This window comes from Tamandua tetradactyla, chromosome 7 (genome assembly GCF_023851605.1).
Source record: "Tamandua tetradactyla isolate mTamTet1 chromosome 7, mTamTet1.pri, whole genome shotgun sequence".
NCBI lineage: Eukaryota > Metazoa > Chordata > Mammalia > Pilosa > Myrmecophagidae > Tamandua > Tamandua tetradactyla.
The window spans coordinates 73,198,920-73,216,982 of NC_135333.1; the positions used below are offsets into that span (position 1 = coordinate 73,198,920).

General features: G+C 35.8%; 1 protein-coding gene across 2 annotated transcripts in view; it reads right to left on the reverse strand.

Moving 5' to 3' along the window:
* LOC143691503 (killer cell lectin-like receptor 2) overlaps positions 1-13,640 on the reverse strand; it is a 31,875-nt gene extending 18,235 nt beyond the window's left edge. The window contains exons 1-7 of one of the 2 annotated variants that reach the window (XM_077170045.1): positions 13,499-13,640; positions 12,824-12,915; positions 11,828-11,944; positions 10,679-10,768; positions 9,470-9,712; positions 8,354-8,496; positions 5,683-5,789 (exon numbers count right to left, since the gene is read on the reverse strand). In XM_077170045.1, coding sequence (XP_077026160.1) covers positions 5,683-5,789; positions 8,354-8,496; positions 9,470-9,712; positions 10,679-10,768; positions 11,828-11,942 — 698 coding nt within the window. In that variant the 5' untranslated portion in view covers positions 11,943-11,944; positions 12,824-12,915; positions 13,499-13,640. The remainder of the gene's footprint in view (positions 1-5,682; positions 5,790-8,353; positions 8,497-9,469; positions 9,713-10,678; positions 10,769-11,827; positions 11,945-12,823; positions 12,916-13,498) is intronic. The other variant, XM_077170043.1, reaches the window with a different exon arrangement.
* Positions 13,641-18,063: the final 4,423 nt, after the last annotated feature.

Below are 18,063 nucleotides of genomic sequence, written 5' to 3' on the forward strand. Positions count from 1 at the left end.
ATTTGGGACCTGGCTGATAGGTTCCTTGCCTTAGTTTTATCATTGTTAATAAAACTGTATGGATGAAATACATTGTTCATATGAAAGTCACACTGCAAGTACAAGTACTATTTACAGATAAGTTGTACTTAACAGTAAAAAGACATGTCTAGGACTTCCAGGCCAAGATGGTGGCTTAACAAGGTGCACATTTTAGCTCGTCCTCCAGAACAACTACTAAATAACCAGAAACAGTACAGAACAGCTCCTGGGGCCACATCAGTGACCAGACACACAGCATACCCCAATCTGGACCAGCTGGACCGGCTGCAAGCCCCCAGAACCGTGAGTTCCCCAAGGCATGGTGGCTGGCACCCCTCCCCCACAGGCTGCTTCTCAGAGGGGAAAGGAAAGAGATTTTACCAGCGGCAGGGGTTGAGCCCAACCAAACGCCAATTGTGGCATTAATTTAAAAATTCTGACCTCTAAAAATAGGCCCCCAGCTCAGGTGAACCTGGTCAAAGTGGAAGTTGCTCATTTTTGCCCTGGTGCCAAGGGGGCAAGGCTGACGGAAAAAGAAAAAAAAAAAAAAAAAGAAGGAAACAGAGGTTTCTGTGGCTGTGTTTCTACAAAGGCTTGACTGCCTTTGGATACAGTGGCAGGGCTTCTCAGGCCACAACTGCCCCAGGCATAGGCAGAAGCAAGCTTGTTTGACAGCTTGCTGGAGCCTGCAACTTCCCCAGGGGAGGGGTGGAGCCCAACTCAGGTGGAATCCCTCCCTCAAGGAATTCAGACACCAGGGCTTGGTAATTTGAAGCCATTAAAACCAGCCTACAACCTCTCCTCTGTCTACACCATGTCCCCAGCAGGAAGAGTCTGCCAAAGTTAAAAGTACTGCATCATCTTATGCTGGTGGGACCTGTAGGCAGACAAGCGCCACATACTGGGCAGGATAAGAAAAACAGAGCCCAGAGACTTCACAGGAAAGTCCTTTAATCTGCTGGGTCTCACCCTCAGGGAAAACTGATGCAGGTGACTCTTTCCTCCTGATAGGAGGCCAGTTTGGTCTGGGAAAATCCGGCTGGGGTCTATAATACCTAAGGAGACCCCCCTAAGTGTGTGTGGGGTGGGTTACAAGCAGGGGGTGGCACCATACAAGCAGGGCAATAAACAAGAAAACAAGAACTTAAAAATTCTCCTCTGTTAAACAAAACTCAAGCTAGAGGTCCAGATAAAGCTGAACTGAATGTCAAAGAACAGATAGACAACAGATCTATCCAGCAAGAAAACCCTAGGTAAAAGAAATGAAAGCAATCTCCAGAATAAACTAATTAAGGTAATTAAATGCCTAGATGCCAGCAAAAAATAACAAATCACGCCAGGAAAATTGAAGATATGGCCAGTCAAAGGAACAAACCAATAATTCAAATGACATACAGGAACTGAAACAATTAATTCAGAATATACAAACAGACATGGAAAACCTCATCAAAAACCAAATCAATGAATTAAGGGAGGATATAAAGAAGGCAAGGAATGAACAAAAAGAAGAAATCGAACATCTGAAAAAACAAATCACAGAACTTATGGGAATGAAAGGCAAGGTAGAAGAGATGAAAAAAACAATGGAAACCTACAATGGTAGATTTCGAGAGACAGAACATAGGATTAGTGAACTCGAGAATAGAACATCTGAAATCCAACAAGAAAAATAAAATATAGGGGAAAAAATGGAAAAATATGAGCAGGGACTCAGGGAATTGAAAGACAATATGAAATGGATGAATATACGTGTTGTGGGTGCCCCAGAAGGAGAAGAGAAGGGAAAAGGAGGAGAAAAACTAATGGAGGAAATTATCACTGAAAATTTCCCAACTCTTATGAAAGACTTAAAATTACAGGTCCAAGAAGTGCAGCGTACCCCAAAGAGAACAGATCCAAATAGACATACTCCAAGACATTTACTAATCAGAATGGCAGAAGTCAAAGAGAAAGAGAGGATCTTGAATGCAGCCAAGAGAAAAGCAATCCATCAGGTACAAGGGAAGCCCGATAAGACTATATGTAGATCTCTCAGCAGAAACCATGGAGGCAAGAAGACAGTGGGATGACATATTTAAATTACTAAAAGAAAAATTGACAACCAAGAATTCTATATCCAGAAAAACTGTCCTTCAAAAATGAGGGAGAAATTAAGACATTTTCAGACAAAAAATCACTGAGAGAATTTGTGACCAAGAGACCAGCTCTGCAAGAAATACTAAAGGGAGCACCAGAGACAGATACGAAAAGACAGAAGAGAGAGGTGTGGAGAAGAGTGTAGAAAGTAAGACTATGAGTAAAGGTAAAAAGAAGGAAAATTAGATATATAAAATCCAGAAAGCAAAACAGTAGAAGAAAGTACTACCCATGCAGTAATAACACTGAATGTTAATGGATTAAACTCCCCAATCAAAAGACATAGTCTGGCAGAATGAATTAAAAACAGGACCCATCCATACACTGTCTCTACTCAAAGGACATGAGGGCAAGGACACAAACAGACATTTGCACATCAATGTTTATAGCGCATTATTTACAATTACCAAGAGATGGAAGCAGCCAAATGTCCATCAACAGACGGTTAGCTAAACAAACTGTGGCATATACATAAGATGGAATATTATGCAGCCGTAAGACAGAATAAAGTTATAAAGTATGTAACAACATGGATGGACCTTAAGGACATTATGCTGAGTGTGATTAGCCAAAAACAAAAGGACAAATACTGTATGGTCTCACTGATATGAACTGACATTGGAATATTTTGTTGGTAACAGAGACCATCAGGAGATAGAAATAGGATAAGATATTCAGTAATTGGAGCTGAAGGGATATAGATTGTGCAACAGGACTGAATGTAAAAACTCAGAAATGGACAGCACAATATTACCTAACTGTAATACAATTATGTTAAAACACTGAATGAAGCTAAATGTAAGAATGATAGAGGGAGGAGGGCTGGGGGCATAAATGAAATCAGAAAGAAAGATAGATGATAAAGATTGAAATGGTATAATCTAAGAATGTCTAGAGTGTATAATGATAGTGACTAAATGTACAAATTTAAAAAATGTTTTTGCATGAGGAAGAGCAAAAGAATGTCATTACTGCAGGGTGCTGAAAATAGATGGTAGTTAATATTTTAAAATTTCAACTTATGTGTGAGACTAAAGCAAAAAAATGTCTATTTGGTGCAAAATTTATATTTTGACTAGTGCATCTCCTAATATAACTTACGTAGATAGTTGGTTGAACACCTTAAGTACATGGAACCTTAGGTAGAACATGAGATTTTGTTGGTTTGTCCAGGTGATGCCCCATTGAGTCCCAGAGTGATCTGATCAGTGAGTAAAAAAGTAGTTGCAAAGTCCCCTTCAGGGAATGGTGAGAATGGGGGAAAATTCAACCTCCCCAAGTTGAATTATTGATATTCTCACAAGCAGTGTGGACAACCAAAGCTATAGGCTGAGCCCCCAATCTTGGAGTTTGTTCATATGAAACTTAACCCCACAAAGGATAGGTCAAGCCTACTTAAAATTTAGGCCTAAGAATCACCCCCAAGAGAACCTCTTTTGTTGCTCATATGTGGTCTCTCTCTCCAGCCAACACAACAAGCAAACTCACCACCTCCCCCTGTCTGCATGGAACATGACTCGCAGGGGTGTGGATCTTCCTGGCAACATGGGACAGAAATCCCAGAATGAGCTGAGATTCAGCATCAAGGGATTGAGAAAACCTTCTGGACCAAAAGGGGGAAGAGTGAAATGGGACAAAGTGTGAACGGCTAAGAGATTCCAAACAGAGTTGAGAGGTTATCCTGGAAGTTATTCTTACGCATTAAGTAGATATCACCTTGTAATTCAAGATGTAGTGGAAAGGCTGGAGGGAACTGCCTGAAAATGTAGAGCTGTGTTCCAGGAGCCATGTTTCTTGATGAGGATTGTATAATGATATAGCTTTCACAATGTGACTGTGTGATTGTGAAAACCTTGTGTCTGATGCTCCTTTTATCTACCTTGTCAACAGATGAGTAGGCCATATGGAATAAAAATAAATAATAGGGGGAACAAATGTTAAAATAAATTTAGTTTGAAATGCTAGTGATCAATGAAAGGGAGGGGTAAGGGGTATGGTATGGAAAATTTTTTTCTTCTGTTTTTGTTTTATTGTGCTGTTGTCTTTTTTTTTTCTAAATTGATGCAAATCTTCTAAGAAATTATCATGATGATGAACATGCAATTATGTGATGATATTGTGAATTACTGATTATACATGTACAATAGAATGAGCATATATTAAGAATGTTTGTGTTTCTTTCTCGTAATTTTTTTTAATTAATAAAAATTTTTTTTAAAAAAGACATGTCTAGGGCAAAACCTCTCCAAATAATGAAAAATAAACTTAAAAAATATTCAATTAGCATTGGATGTAATAAAAATTTAGTTTAACTATAATCAAACCACATTACTGCCCACTTAAGCTGCATGAACTCCCAACCCTGGTTACTCCTTCCAATTAACTTTATATAAGATCCCTCTCTAATCCCTGATATTCCACCCATTGTAGTACAGTAAAAGGCTTTAGAGGGAGAGTTACATAGATTCAAAACATGATATAGTCCTTCTACTGACTGAGTGATCTTTGGAAAGGTCTTACTTAACATCTCTGAGTCGTAGTTTCTTCCACTGTAAAATATGGCTATTGATATCTCAGAGGCTTTTGAGTATATATTTATGTATTTCATAAGGATTATAAATGATACATATAAAGAATCTGGAACTTAACAAATGGTGATCTCACCAATACTACATGTAGAGAACCCACACTCACAACCCATGTCCTGTGTTTAATTATTTGATCTGATGCACTGATGGGAGATGGGCTTCCCAGATTCTAATCATCTTGCCCACTATGATGGATAAAGCCTGGCCTGGAGTCTAGCAACAGGTAGCCTCTGTGACTACAGAGAGATGTATCAGCTCAGATGGAGTCAGCAAGGGATGGAACCTACTTTGATATGTCTTGAAAACTTGTGGGAAATAAAACTGGCTAGTGGTCTATTTTTGGAAGCTATTTCTACTTCATTATTATTTTTATTCCTTAATAAAATGCCACACTTCAAAACAGAAGGATTACAGTGAAGCACAAGCTATCATGTTTGCATTCAAATAATTAATTAGTTAAAAACTACCTATTAAGTACCTACTTCATACATGCCAGGCACTCTCAGAAAAATATGCTGTGAGTGTGTGTGAGTGTATAAACTCCTAATGTAAAGGAGCTTCAAATGAATTTTTAGGATATTCAAGATATTCATTTGTTGTTGATAGGAAGGATTGCTGTGTCTTAGTCATGGTGCCCCAATCATTTCATATCACCTTGTTTTATGATTTTGTTTCCTATTTTGTGTACCTCATCATGCATGATTCTGAGAATGTTATTTAGCATCACACTTTTATTATTACTCATAACTCTGTATGACACTTCTCTTCCTTTTTAACTGTACTTCACGGTATGCTTTCTTAATCATTCTACTCATTCTTACCAATGATTTTCATGTGAAAATTAGTTAAGCTGTGTGAAATGAGAGAAGATTCTTCTTAGATACAAGCCTTCCAACTGCCACACCTGTTTTCAAGTTTGAATAAATTCCAGACTTACATTTCAGAAGATGTGCTATTATCCACCCATCTCCATTTGTGATCCTTTTCATTATATGATAATCCAATCCAGTAGTTATTTCTATAAATTTGGGATCGAACAAAGACCTATAAAGTAAATAAAATATGACTGAATTCCCAATTGTTAGAAGAATGACGTGGATAAGGAAAGGGGTTAGTTACTTCTACGGTCAATACTCTGCTATTTTCCATATTATTCTTCATTGTTCCTTCCTAGAACACATGTTTCCTCCTCAATCCCAGTATTTCCATTATCTGAAATAATTTCCCACCAGTAGATTATTTATTTATATTACAAATGGGTGTCAGTCTTAGAGATTATTTAAAACATGGAAAATTAAACAAACCAGCAATAGGAGATTTTAAAAATAATTTTAACACTCTATGCAAACATTAAAAATCACAATCCAAAAGAGTATTGAAATATGCAGGAAAATGATCACATATTCTTAAGTGAAAGGAGGGATCAACAAGATAAATTTTTTTAAAATAAAAGGTCTGTGTGTGTGCATTAAAGCCATCAGCCTCACAGCTGAAAGCCTTGCTTTGTAAGTTCATCAGTTGGGAGGAGTGGAGGGAAAAGGAGCAGTGTTTAGCATGTCCAAACTGTAGTAAGTCAAAAGAGATAACAAACAGCACATAGTATCTGATTAAGTGATCAAATGTAATTTTAAATATAGCTTTAACTTCACTATATTTCACTACTGCATCAAACATAGAAAATTATTTCATGGCCTAATATGAACTGTTTTATGTTACAATTTGAAATATCTACTAGGTTTTTTTTAATTTTCTTACATTATGTTGTATATATTTTAATCTTTCATATTTGCCTGTAGTTGTCTTGCTGGTCAAGCTATTGCATTTTTTTAAAACTTTTTTAGTGTATAGTGTAACATATATAAAAAGCAAAAAAAATTAAAAAGCAATAGTCTTCAAAGCACTCTTTAACAAGTAGTTACAGGACAGATCCCAGAGTTTGTCATGAGCTATCATACTATCCTCTCAGATTTTTCCTTCCAGCTGCTCCAGAATATAGGAAGCTAGAAGGCTTAAATATTTTTTAATATCACAACCGACTTTTTTCCCTTAGTTTTTGTGAAAAATGAAATATATACAAAAAAGCAATAAATTTCAAAACATAGCACCACACTTAGTTGTGGAACATATTTCAGAGTTTGACATGGGTCACAATTCCACAATTTTAGGTTTTTTCTTCTAGCTGCTCTAAGATACTGGAGACTAAAAGAGATATCGATTTAATGATTCAGCTTCATATTCATTTGTTGAATCCTATCTTCTCTGTATAACTCCACCAACACCTTTGATCTTTCCATCCCTCTCTTTAAGGTTGTTTGGGCTATGGCAATTCTAAATTTTTGATATTGGAAGGGTTGGTCACTAACATGGGGTAGGGAAATGGAACTACCTGATGTTCTGGAGAGGCTGGGCTAGGTTTCAGGATTTATATTGACCAGGGACCCATCTGGAGATTGCAAGTTTCTGGAAAGTTACTCTAGTGCATGGAATCCTTGTGGAATCTTATATATTGCCCTAGATGTTTTTTAGGATTGGCTGGAATGGTCCTGGTTGGGGGTTGGCAGGTTATGATAAGTAGCAATGTCTAACTGAAGCTTGTGTAAGAGCAACAGCCAGAGTAACCTCTTGACTCTATTTGAACTCTCTCTGCTACTGATACTTTATTAGTTACACTTCTTTTCCCCCTTTTGGTCAGGATGGAATTGTGGATCCCATGGTAACATCTATTAGCTTTATATATATATATATTTTGCATTGTTTTTCTACAAGATAAAGGTTTCAGACTGATCTTTGCAAACATTTCTCTGTAAAAACACATTTTGTTTGTGAGTAGTTTTTCTTAGTAACAAATAAAAAAGGCAATTTCAGTATTGTTATTACCATATTTTCTCTTTTTACAATTCTTTCTGAAAAATTTACACGTCTTGACATAATATATAAGAATATTGATCAAGTAGATGCAACTTACAGGTGCAGTGAAAATCACCAGGAAACAAATTTGTAAAACTGTTATTACGTTTATTTTCTGGTTATTTTATCTCTAGCTTGCAAACGAGGAAACTAAGGCCCAGAGAGTTTCAGTAATTTGCCCAAGATCACCCAGATAGTAAGTAACAGAGCTAGAGTTGATCCCAGGAAGTCTGGCTCCTGAGTTCCTAATAGTAATACTAGACAATCCTGCCACACAATTCTTAGTGACCCCCTTAGAAGGATAAATAGCTGCTGATTCCAGGCTGCGATTTGTCAAAGTGTTAAATACTTCACCAAGGGAAAAGCATAACTCTCTACGGCTGGTAGTTTTACAGACTCCTTAATAACAGAGCTGATTTCTAAGACTCCAACTGCATCTTAAAGGGAGGTTACATTCTGAGAACAATAATAGCCATCATCATAATAAATACTATGTATTGAATGCTTGGTAAGTAGCAGAATCATACGCCTATTAGCAAGTAGGGATCTCCTGGGAGATGACACAATTTTTGCTCAAACAGAAACACAAAAAAAGAAGCGCTAAAGGTTCCTCCCTCTGTACTCCCCAGTGTCCTCAGTATCTTGGGTCAAAGGATAACAGAGTTCAAGAGAACAAAAGTAAATGTAACAGTTGATGATACCAGTTCGGCTGGGTCATCTATCTTCAAAAGGGATGATTTGTACTTTTGGCAAGTCTGTTGACATTCCTTCCAGGTTTTATTTCCAGTGATAAAAAGATAACATGTTATACCACAACAAAACCATTCTTCTTCCCAGAGTTTACCTACAACATATAAGGTGAATCATTAAACTTCTTGTCAGTTGGTATTAACCAGAATCATATATTTATCAGTCCTTTATACCTAGAAATTAATAATGATGATATGAGGCTCATCAAGATTCTGGAATGCCCGCTACATAAAAGAAACATTATTTTTTTGGAATTGTTTTCTTTTACTCCTTTTCCTTGCATATTTTATATATCCCCAAATTTTAAAATATTATTGGTCTTTCAATAATAAAGACAATAAATTTCTATTAACCACCACTATATCTAAATGAGATTAAATATGCAAAATATATATACATATGAAATTTTAACTTTAAGCAGATATTTATTAGTTGCTGATTCCATCATTATGCAAAATAGCAGAATTTACTGTATGAGAGTTTACCTCTTGGGCATTTTTAATGGCATCATAATGCACAGCTGCACAAACAAAAACACTAGAGTAAATCCTGCAAATGTACCTCAGGGAATATATATACTTGTCACAAATACACCAAATATCAGAAATCAAGGCAGAATGGAAAAACACACACGCATACACAATCTTCACAACTACCTGCAAATAAAAACCACTTCTGACCATTCTGGCCAAAGAAAATTTTTACTGGTAGCTTCTATACTCCATGTCAACCACAAAGTCTGAATCTCCAATTTGCCCACAGATTCAAATTATCCAAATTTTCAGGGGAACTAAACATTTTCTGAAAGCAATAGGAATATAAGAACCACCCCCTGAGTTTCAGGAAAAAAATAGCATTCTACTAATTCGAACATGGCTCCCAGGGTCTCAACCCCATGATTGAAACGAGCAGACCCAAATACTTCATTGTATCTAAGAGACACAACTTCAGGAGACCCACAGATCACTAGAGTATATCATGAACCTGCTTATCACATTTCAAAACTTCTGGAGGAGGAGGATATAAGGCAAAATTATGCAAGCTTTCATTCATGATTTCTTCCATACCTGTGTTTTGCAAAGATTCTGAAGAGTTCCCAGGTTTTCTATGGCATATGTTCTTTTTTTCAAAGAGTGAGTCAAGTTCCTGTTTTTGTTGAAGCACTTCATTTTTGAAACTGTCATATTCTAAAGTCTTATTTGTCAAAAGCTGCTCCTTTAAGTAGCTATCATTTTGCAAAATATGATAGTTTTTTCTGAGGTTTAGAAGAATTTCCTCCTGCTGATGTTTTTCTTGAATATACTGAAAAACTAAAATCAATAACATACATAACACAAAAAATTACTCATAATCCTTAAATATTAAAACTTAGGGCACAAGAAACTATCTCACTTGGTCAACAATTCATTTCATTACTTAATTAGTAATGTGACATTTAGAAAGTAACAACTTAATGAACTGAAAATAAAAATGGAAATATCAAATTTCTCAGCATTAGCAACTAATGTAGTTGTAGAATGAATAAAACATCTAAATAAAACTATGATCTTAATATCTTCCTTTTCAGTTTAATTTACTTTTAATAGCACATCATTTGCAAATAGGTGCCAAAACAAAACTCAGTCAACACTTAGCAAAACTTCTTCTGAGTATGAAAATCCAAACTAAGAAACATAAAGAATGTGAATATATAATATATTTCAATAAAATTGCATTTTAAAAAAGGAAGAAACATGAAGAGATAGCACAATTATTAGTGGAACAGATAGACTATCCACAGGAGAAAAGAAAGTGAGTAGATCCAGATATACAGTTTTGTCTGAGTGTAAGTTATTGGTGACGTTTTCTAAATACATCAATGAAAAACAAAAGATGACATTGAATTGAGGATTGTCTAACATTTTTATGGAATCACTCTTTTTGTTAAACCATTTCCTCATACACTTAGAGACTCAAGATGAAGACACATTTCTTTTGAACAGCTGCATCTCAAATGTTTAAGATTCATAATGATCTAAATTCAAATGGCAGAATATTACTAAGTCCTGTATCAGGGAGAATATTACCATGCCTCCATACAGAATGAAACAGCTCGTCATAGCTATAGACTCGATGGAAATAGGTAAATAAAAGGAAAATGACACTGTGATAAATCTGGGGAAAAATCACCAACAAAGTCCATAGCCATCTTGGGCAGCCTCTGATTGTAGCCAGAGAACAAGTAATGGTGTTTACCGCCATTACTCAGATCAAAAGGACATATTTCCATTACTTACTCATTGCCCCCATAACTGTGACTGCAATCAACAGTAGTAAACAGAGAGTTCCCAGAGTCACTGCAACGAAATGCCAGGGCACTGAACACTCTTTGAATGAAAAAGAGAGAAAATAATCATCAGAAAAGAGGCAGACCCACTATTAACCTTAACCTGGTATACCATTTGAAACAGACAGTCTTCTCTGAAACTTTTTTTTTAATACTATATCATACAAATTGACTTCAATGTGTAACCTTGGAATTATCAGTTTTAAAGTTTCACCTTCTAGCTGATTTATCACCCATCACAGTAATCCTACATACATCAGTTGTGTAAGATTTCAAAAACATCCTTTATACAGACGGCAATCAACACAATACACATTTGTGAGAATCCACATTAACATCTGTATGCCTTCCTGTGATCACAACGAAGGATGAAGAATGAGACGTTGGTAGCCAATAGTTATTCGGAGGCCCTGACTTGAAGCAGGAGATAGGATCAGAATCTGTCCTAAAAGGAGTTTCTAGAGATCCACTTTTCCTTACTCCATTAATTCTATTTTCCTCTAAAGAGTACTGTACTTATTCTCTTACTTTTGAGGTCCTAAGTATCTGAAAGTTGACATCTCATTATCATAAACTAAAACAATAAAAGCTATTTTCAAATTAGAGTTTGTGATAATATTTGAAGATACAGAGATAAAGTAGATAAATTAGAAAGCCCCTTTTGATTTGAATACGTTCACTGTTTCACTGTCACTAAAGGTTTTGGTAAATGTTTAAGACTCCTAAAATATCATTTGTCTGAATAAAAACTTTGTTTTTAACACATAGTTTACACTTCTTAAACATTGTCTCAGACTTTTATTTCCATAGGAGATTAAGTGTTTTCTTGAGACATTAGCCTGTCTCACTTTTAAGGGCCTCACAAATTCTTTCTGACCAGATTCAAAAGAAAACATTTTATTTCTTTTCAAATTTAAAATAATTTGTTAATTTCTCCCTCCTTATAAAGTTTATAAAAAGAACAGTTCGATTCTACTCTATTGCATTATGCCTTCATTTACTAGCTGAAAACATGAAATAAAAATAGGGAAATTTTGCTCAAACATCAAAAGTTCGGCCATCTATTAGAGGCAGGTGAATCTAGATACTTAGAATATACCTTTGCCATTGGTGTTCCCAGGCCTTTGGGTACCAGCAGGCCTTAATGTATTCTGTGATTCTGCAGGAGACTGAAGAAAACTCAGGACTGAATAAATCACTTCCTGGTCACTCATCTCTAGAGTTAGAAGAAAAAATACTTTGCATTAAAACTTTGCAATAGGACAATTCCTGTCCAAAGAAAAATCAATATGTCAGCCTAGAGGATACCAAGATGTGATGCTGAGAAGAATTTTTGTATGGGCTTATTAACTCCTTCAAGTGCCTAAAGCCTACAAAATGAATCTGATTTATAAAGAAATGGAAAACCGTCCAACATTTCTGTTAAAAAACCATTTATGCTTATGGTACTCAATTCTATTGTTATTAGGAAGTATGGAAAGAATTTTTAAAATCTGTCAATAAATTATCGTCTTATTCTCCAAGTCAAATGTTAAAGCTGTTAAAAATGCTCAACATACATGTATACATGTTAGGCAAAATTGATAGCATCTCAAATCCTGAAGCACTTTTAAAACTATCAATTCAAGATGCAAAAACAAATGCTACATCCAGAAATAATATGAGTCTCTTGGCCTAAAAAATAAACACACTAAAGAGTGCTTTTTCTCTTTAATATACATGATCTGACCTGCATATAAATATAAACTAAGTTTTTGCATTTTTCCAATTATTACATGACACTACTAGGATTTCTCAGTGTGTATCCCATACACCATCTACAAAGGAATTGTTTGAGGGAATCAGTTAATATTTAAAAATTCAAATACCCCATGCAAGATGTGCTAAATAAGAATCTCTTAGGTTGGAGCCCAAATACCTGTATTTTTTCATCACAAATGATCAGACATTAAAATTTTAGAAAAAAATCTTCTAGTACATGATGACGCCAGAGACGCTTATATGAAAGGTGGTCATCATATAGCATTCATATAGGATTCAATCTATTAGTGATACCAACACAGAAATTCTTAAATAGTAAATATTTAAAATTGACCTGGCTTTTAACATTAATCTGTGTTAAAAGACAATATCCAAAAAACAGGAAATTTTGAAAACAAATTGCACATAAATCCGATGAGTGGTGTCCTTATAAGAGAAAAAAGAGAAGGAGATTTGAGACACAACACGGAAGGCCATATGAAAACGGAGTAAGATGCTGGAAATATTCAGCTACAAGCCCAAGAAGGAAAAGGTCATCAGCTGCTATCAAAATCTAGGAGAGAGCTAGAGAGTCAGAGAGTTCTGATTTTCCCTCAGAGCCTTAGAAGGGACAATAACACTTTGATTTCAAACTTCAAACTTCCAGAATGTATTCCAGAGAATACATTTCTGTTATTTTAAGCCACCAAACTGTGGTAATGTGTTACAGCAGCCCTAGGAAACTAACACACTGCTCTTTTTTATTTTGATAACACAAAGCAACAATTGGAGCATATTGAGAAAGAGAAAATAACTTTCCAAAAATGCTGAATGACAAACAGTTTATGCATCCTACAGAGTTACCATACTTTGAAAGCAATCAATAGAGAATGAGAATCCCATACTTAAGCCAAGGCATTTGTGGAAAAAAAAACAAAACAGATTTCTTGTTTTTCTAGAGTCTTTCCTATAAATAGGACTAATAGGGTAATCTAGTACAAAGATCAGAAGGCGCAACATTAGATGTTACCTGTGTCTGTGCCGTGCCGTGATATACGTGGTGAAAGCTGACTCAAAACAAGGTGGGAGAAGCTGGCCTTCTCAGTACTGGTTCCCCTGGGAGGATGGAGGGGTTGTAAGACTAAAGGCGGAAATGAACTGCTTCTGAATAATACTCCAGCTCTAAATGTTTGGCCCTCCCCTTGACCAAAATGATAGAGGAAATTGTATGACAAAAGCTGATGCTGATGGGAAAGGAAAGATGGTCATGAATAGATCTTCCTCCATTTCAACCAACCAGCCTCATGGTAATCTTTATAAAGCATCTTCAAAATCCATTTTTGAGGACTGAGAAGATAAAGGAACACGGTTTTGGAGAAAAGAAGAACTAAAATCATTAACAAAAACACTAACATACTTTAAAGAAGTTACTAGTAAAAACAGATGATTAAAATGCATTAGTATAAAATATATGCATGCATATATATATATATATATATACATAAATGTCATGACTAAATTCTTCAACGCAGTTTTAATACAGCGGCTCTATTAAAAGCGTTCATGTATTTGTTACTATTTGAAAAGATTATTCATTTTTAAAATTTATGATTATTACAGAAAAATATATTATAGAAATTATTTTAAAACATCTATAATTCTACTATATATTATATTCCATAAAATTTTGATATATATATTCCAGTATTTTTGTACATTATGTATAAAAGTTAGTATCATTAAATAGCCAGACTGTTTTAAATTTGTTTTTTCTAATAAATTTAATATATTTCTCATTAAAAAATATTTTTTCAGACCATGCACTTAAAAACCACATATGATTATTATTACACATGTATATACCATAATTTATTTAGGCATTTCCCTACTGTTGGACATTTAGGTTGTTCTAATTTTTTGCTAGTATAAAAAATATTTTACCTGTACTTTCAAATATTTTCTGAGGAAAATTTTCTAGAAAAATAATTATGGGGTCAAGGGGTATACACATTTAATGAACTTTGAAAATTATTATAAAATGCCCTCCAGAGAAGTTGCTCCTGCTTATACTCCACCAATCGCACATGGAAGTGTTCATATTTTATTTAAGATGAGATACTGGTGAATTAGCCTTGCCCATGAATATTATTTCAAAGATTTATCTCTACAACCCTAAAGTTAGGTCTCACATATCCATACATGTTGAAGACTAAAAGTAAATTCATTTCTATAACTCTATCACCAAAAGCAAGGCCCTGCTAGCCTATACCCCAATCTCTCATCGAAGTTCACTTTCATTTGCTTCAGGCCTTTCCAATTTCTGAGGTACAATTTTATGACCCCAACTTAAATTACCCTTAGACTGCAGGTGCCAGTGTCATTAGCCAGTGTCTAATGACGTGAGAAAGGGCAGTGAGATGGGAAACAGCTGGGAAGTTATTGATGCTGCACAGCCAAACCCCACCTCTATTTCACCAGGCTCTGACTAAATTCCTTGCTTATTCTTTTCTTCCCATATCAACCTCTAACCCACTAGTAAACCATCATACTTCAGAAAGCCTCCCCAGCAGACAGGCCGCTGCATATTCTGACTATTAGCACCCAGTCTAGGTTAGGCTGACTGTTGTTTAGCCTGCCACTGGCCTACTTCTGTCCCCCCATACAATCCTTAATCTCTGAATCACCACCACAGAGGTCTTCCATTTATCATCAAAGTGCAGAGACTCATTTAACGCAGAAATGTAACCAAAGGTGGAATCTGGATGAGGAATACATGCTACTGGCTCTTTCCTTCTCTCTTTCCACTAATCATGGATTGGCTTTGTCATTCACAAACCAGAGAAAGAAGGTCCCTAAGCCCCCTAGTCCAATGCCAGAAACAAATACAGGAAGTTCTTCTGAGCAAAGGTTGGGAGTAGGGATGGTTAGAATGGCAGTGATCATTGAGAAGGTGGTAGAAAGAGAGATGCTAACATTTTGACGCACCTGCTATGTGCATAACCACAATAAAACCTCCCAACCCTCACAGGTGTTTATTACTGTCCCTATTTTACAAAGGAAAAAGCAAATATTCAAAAAGTTGGCTTGCCTAAGGGCTAAGTATTACTGATTTTTGACCAATGTTTAAAATCAGCCCTGAATCCCCAGAGCATGGAATGTGGACTTAGAAACATCTGGATTTTCAACAAAGCTCTTACAATGAAACACGAATTCTGGAATCAGGCAAACTTGACTTGAAATACCAGCCCTGGCTTCCATGTGTGACTTTAAACAAGTTACTTCACTTTTCTCTAAGCTTGGAACACCATAGTAAAATGGTGATAAAATTATTTGCCTTTCAGGGTTATTGTGAGAACTGAAAGAGATAAGGTATATAATGTGCCTAGCCAGAACCTCATATATAAATAAGTAGGCTCTACTATATATTAAATATTATTGTTTGAAATCCAATATTCAAATCCTTCCTATCTACAAAAATATGAACATATTACTTCAAATCTTCAAGTCTCAGTTTCTTCACATGTTCAATCAGAATATCCCTCATTTCACAGGCTTGTGAGAATTAAATGAAATTAGCATCACAGACAGGATTCCTTAGACTTCTAAATAAGTAAATGTTCAACTAATTTTTATTTTCTCTCCCAAAGTTCTATAAACAGTTGGAGGATGTGTCAGGACAGGCAATCTAGAAAGCTACACACTGCACTAGGTTCTCTATTCTACAATATTAGGTTTGGAACAGGTACTTGTAAGAATGGGGTGAGGGGCTGGGCATTAACACACTTTAGGGGCTGGGAAGCATGTGGCAGCATACACTTACCTCTCTAGAACCATTCTGTGGCCTGTGAACTTACTGCCCCATGGAAGCATAAATTGTTTTTATTTATATCCTTACAGCTGGTGAGAGAGTAGACTGTTCTCATGTGGTGGCTAGAGAAGGGCAGTATCCACTTTTTTTTTACATTTTTTACATGGTTATTATGTCTCTTCTATCATGTTATAAACTTCATAAGGGTAAGTAGCACATCTGTCTGTTCCTGACTATAACTGTAGTACACAGATTTACCTACATGTGCTCTTGATGAGAAAAATGACTGAAATTCTGAGGAACTAAATAAAACATCAAGATTTTTTCATAGCTTTACAGAGAGGCAGAATAGAATTAATGATTAGAAATCCAAATTATATAGCTACTCCCTCTGAACCCTACTGTTCTTTTTATTACTAAGCTCTGCTTTTCCAGAAAAGGCAGATTCCTTCTTTAAATAAGATAATCAGCATTAGAAGAGAACATTAGTAACTTCAGAAGGGTTTTTTGGTTGTTTTCTTTTTTTTCATGGGCAGACACCAGGAATCAAACCCCGGTCTCTGGCATGGCCAGCGAGAACTCTGCCTGTTGAGCCACCAGGCCCACCCCAGAAGGGTTTTATTGAAACTCCAAATAAAGTCCTTTGATTAAGGAAGCAAAAAATTGGAAGCACTAAACTTCATCTAATTCAACTATTAATAAAATGAAAAAGAAAAAATGAGAAATTTGAAGAATGTATTGAATATTCTTATATTCCCAGATTTATTTTTGTGCAAACATACACACACATTTAATATCAATATTTAAAGCATTCATTTATTTATTTCCTGGCTACTCTGCTACAAAAGTCTTTTTGTTTGTTTGGGAAACCACACATTTCACCCTTTCCTTCCTGTCAGACACTGTTAGCTAGAAGCTTAGCATAGGGCTGCTAGTCACACCTTCACACCTTCCAACTTTCCAACCTCAGCAGTTGATCATTTCACAGCAGTATGCCTGTCCTAGGTAGAAGTAAACTTATGGAATAACCTTCAGCTGGCAGGGAAAGAGAGCCTGAATTACTCTATTGGGAAGAGTAACCTCACCTGGCCAGGTTTTCACCTCCAAGCTTATTTGGCCTAATGCCTAACTTTTAGGCCACTGAGCAATACTAAATTTTCTGGCTCAATGTAAAAACCAAAAGGCCAAAACTTCCTGTTTGAGGTTTCCTGTTACACTAACTACCCCATTTGTTGTTCTTGTGTTTATTATAATAGCTACCCTAATGCTCTAGAGTTAAAATCCTCTATATTATTCTTAACCAGGTCTCAAATAGTAACCACCCTTCTTCCAATTGCTAAGTAAACAAATGAGAGGGCACCTCAAGAACAAGGTAAGCCTGACAAAATAATGACAACAGAATTTTAGATGGCTATTTGGGTTCTATGCTACTAAGGGATAAAGTCTATTCACAAGTTGAAAGTGAAAATAGTTCTAGTAATTCATAATTAAGTATTTTGAATCAGACTTCTCTCCTTTATATCACACTGGTTCAGGCAGATGGAGAAGGTAGACACTAGAGATGTTCAGCAGTGGTTCTCAAGCTATTCATTGTTTGGGGAGTCTGCCCAGGCAGTCTCTGAGCTCACCCACAAATCACTCGTCTTTTTTGTTTATTTTTATTACTTCGTATCTTCTATTCTAGTTCATTACCCATTAATGTTAGGACTCATATTATTAAAATAATCTTATGGGTCAGTGCTTGAACTTATAGCACAACCCATGCTTATAGGTCTTACGCATTTCAA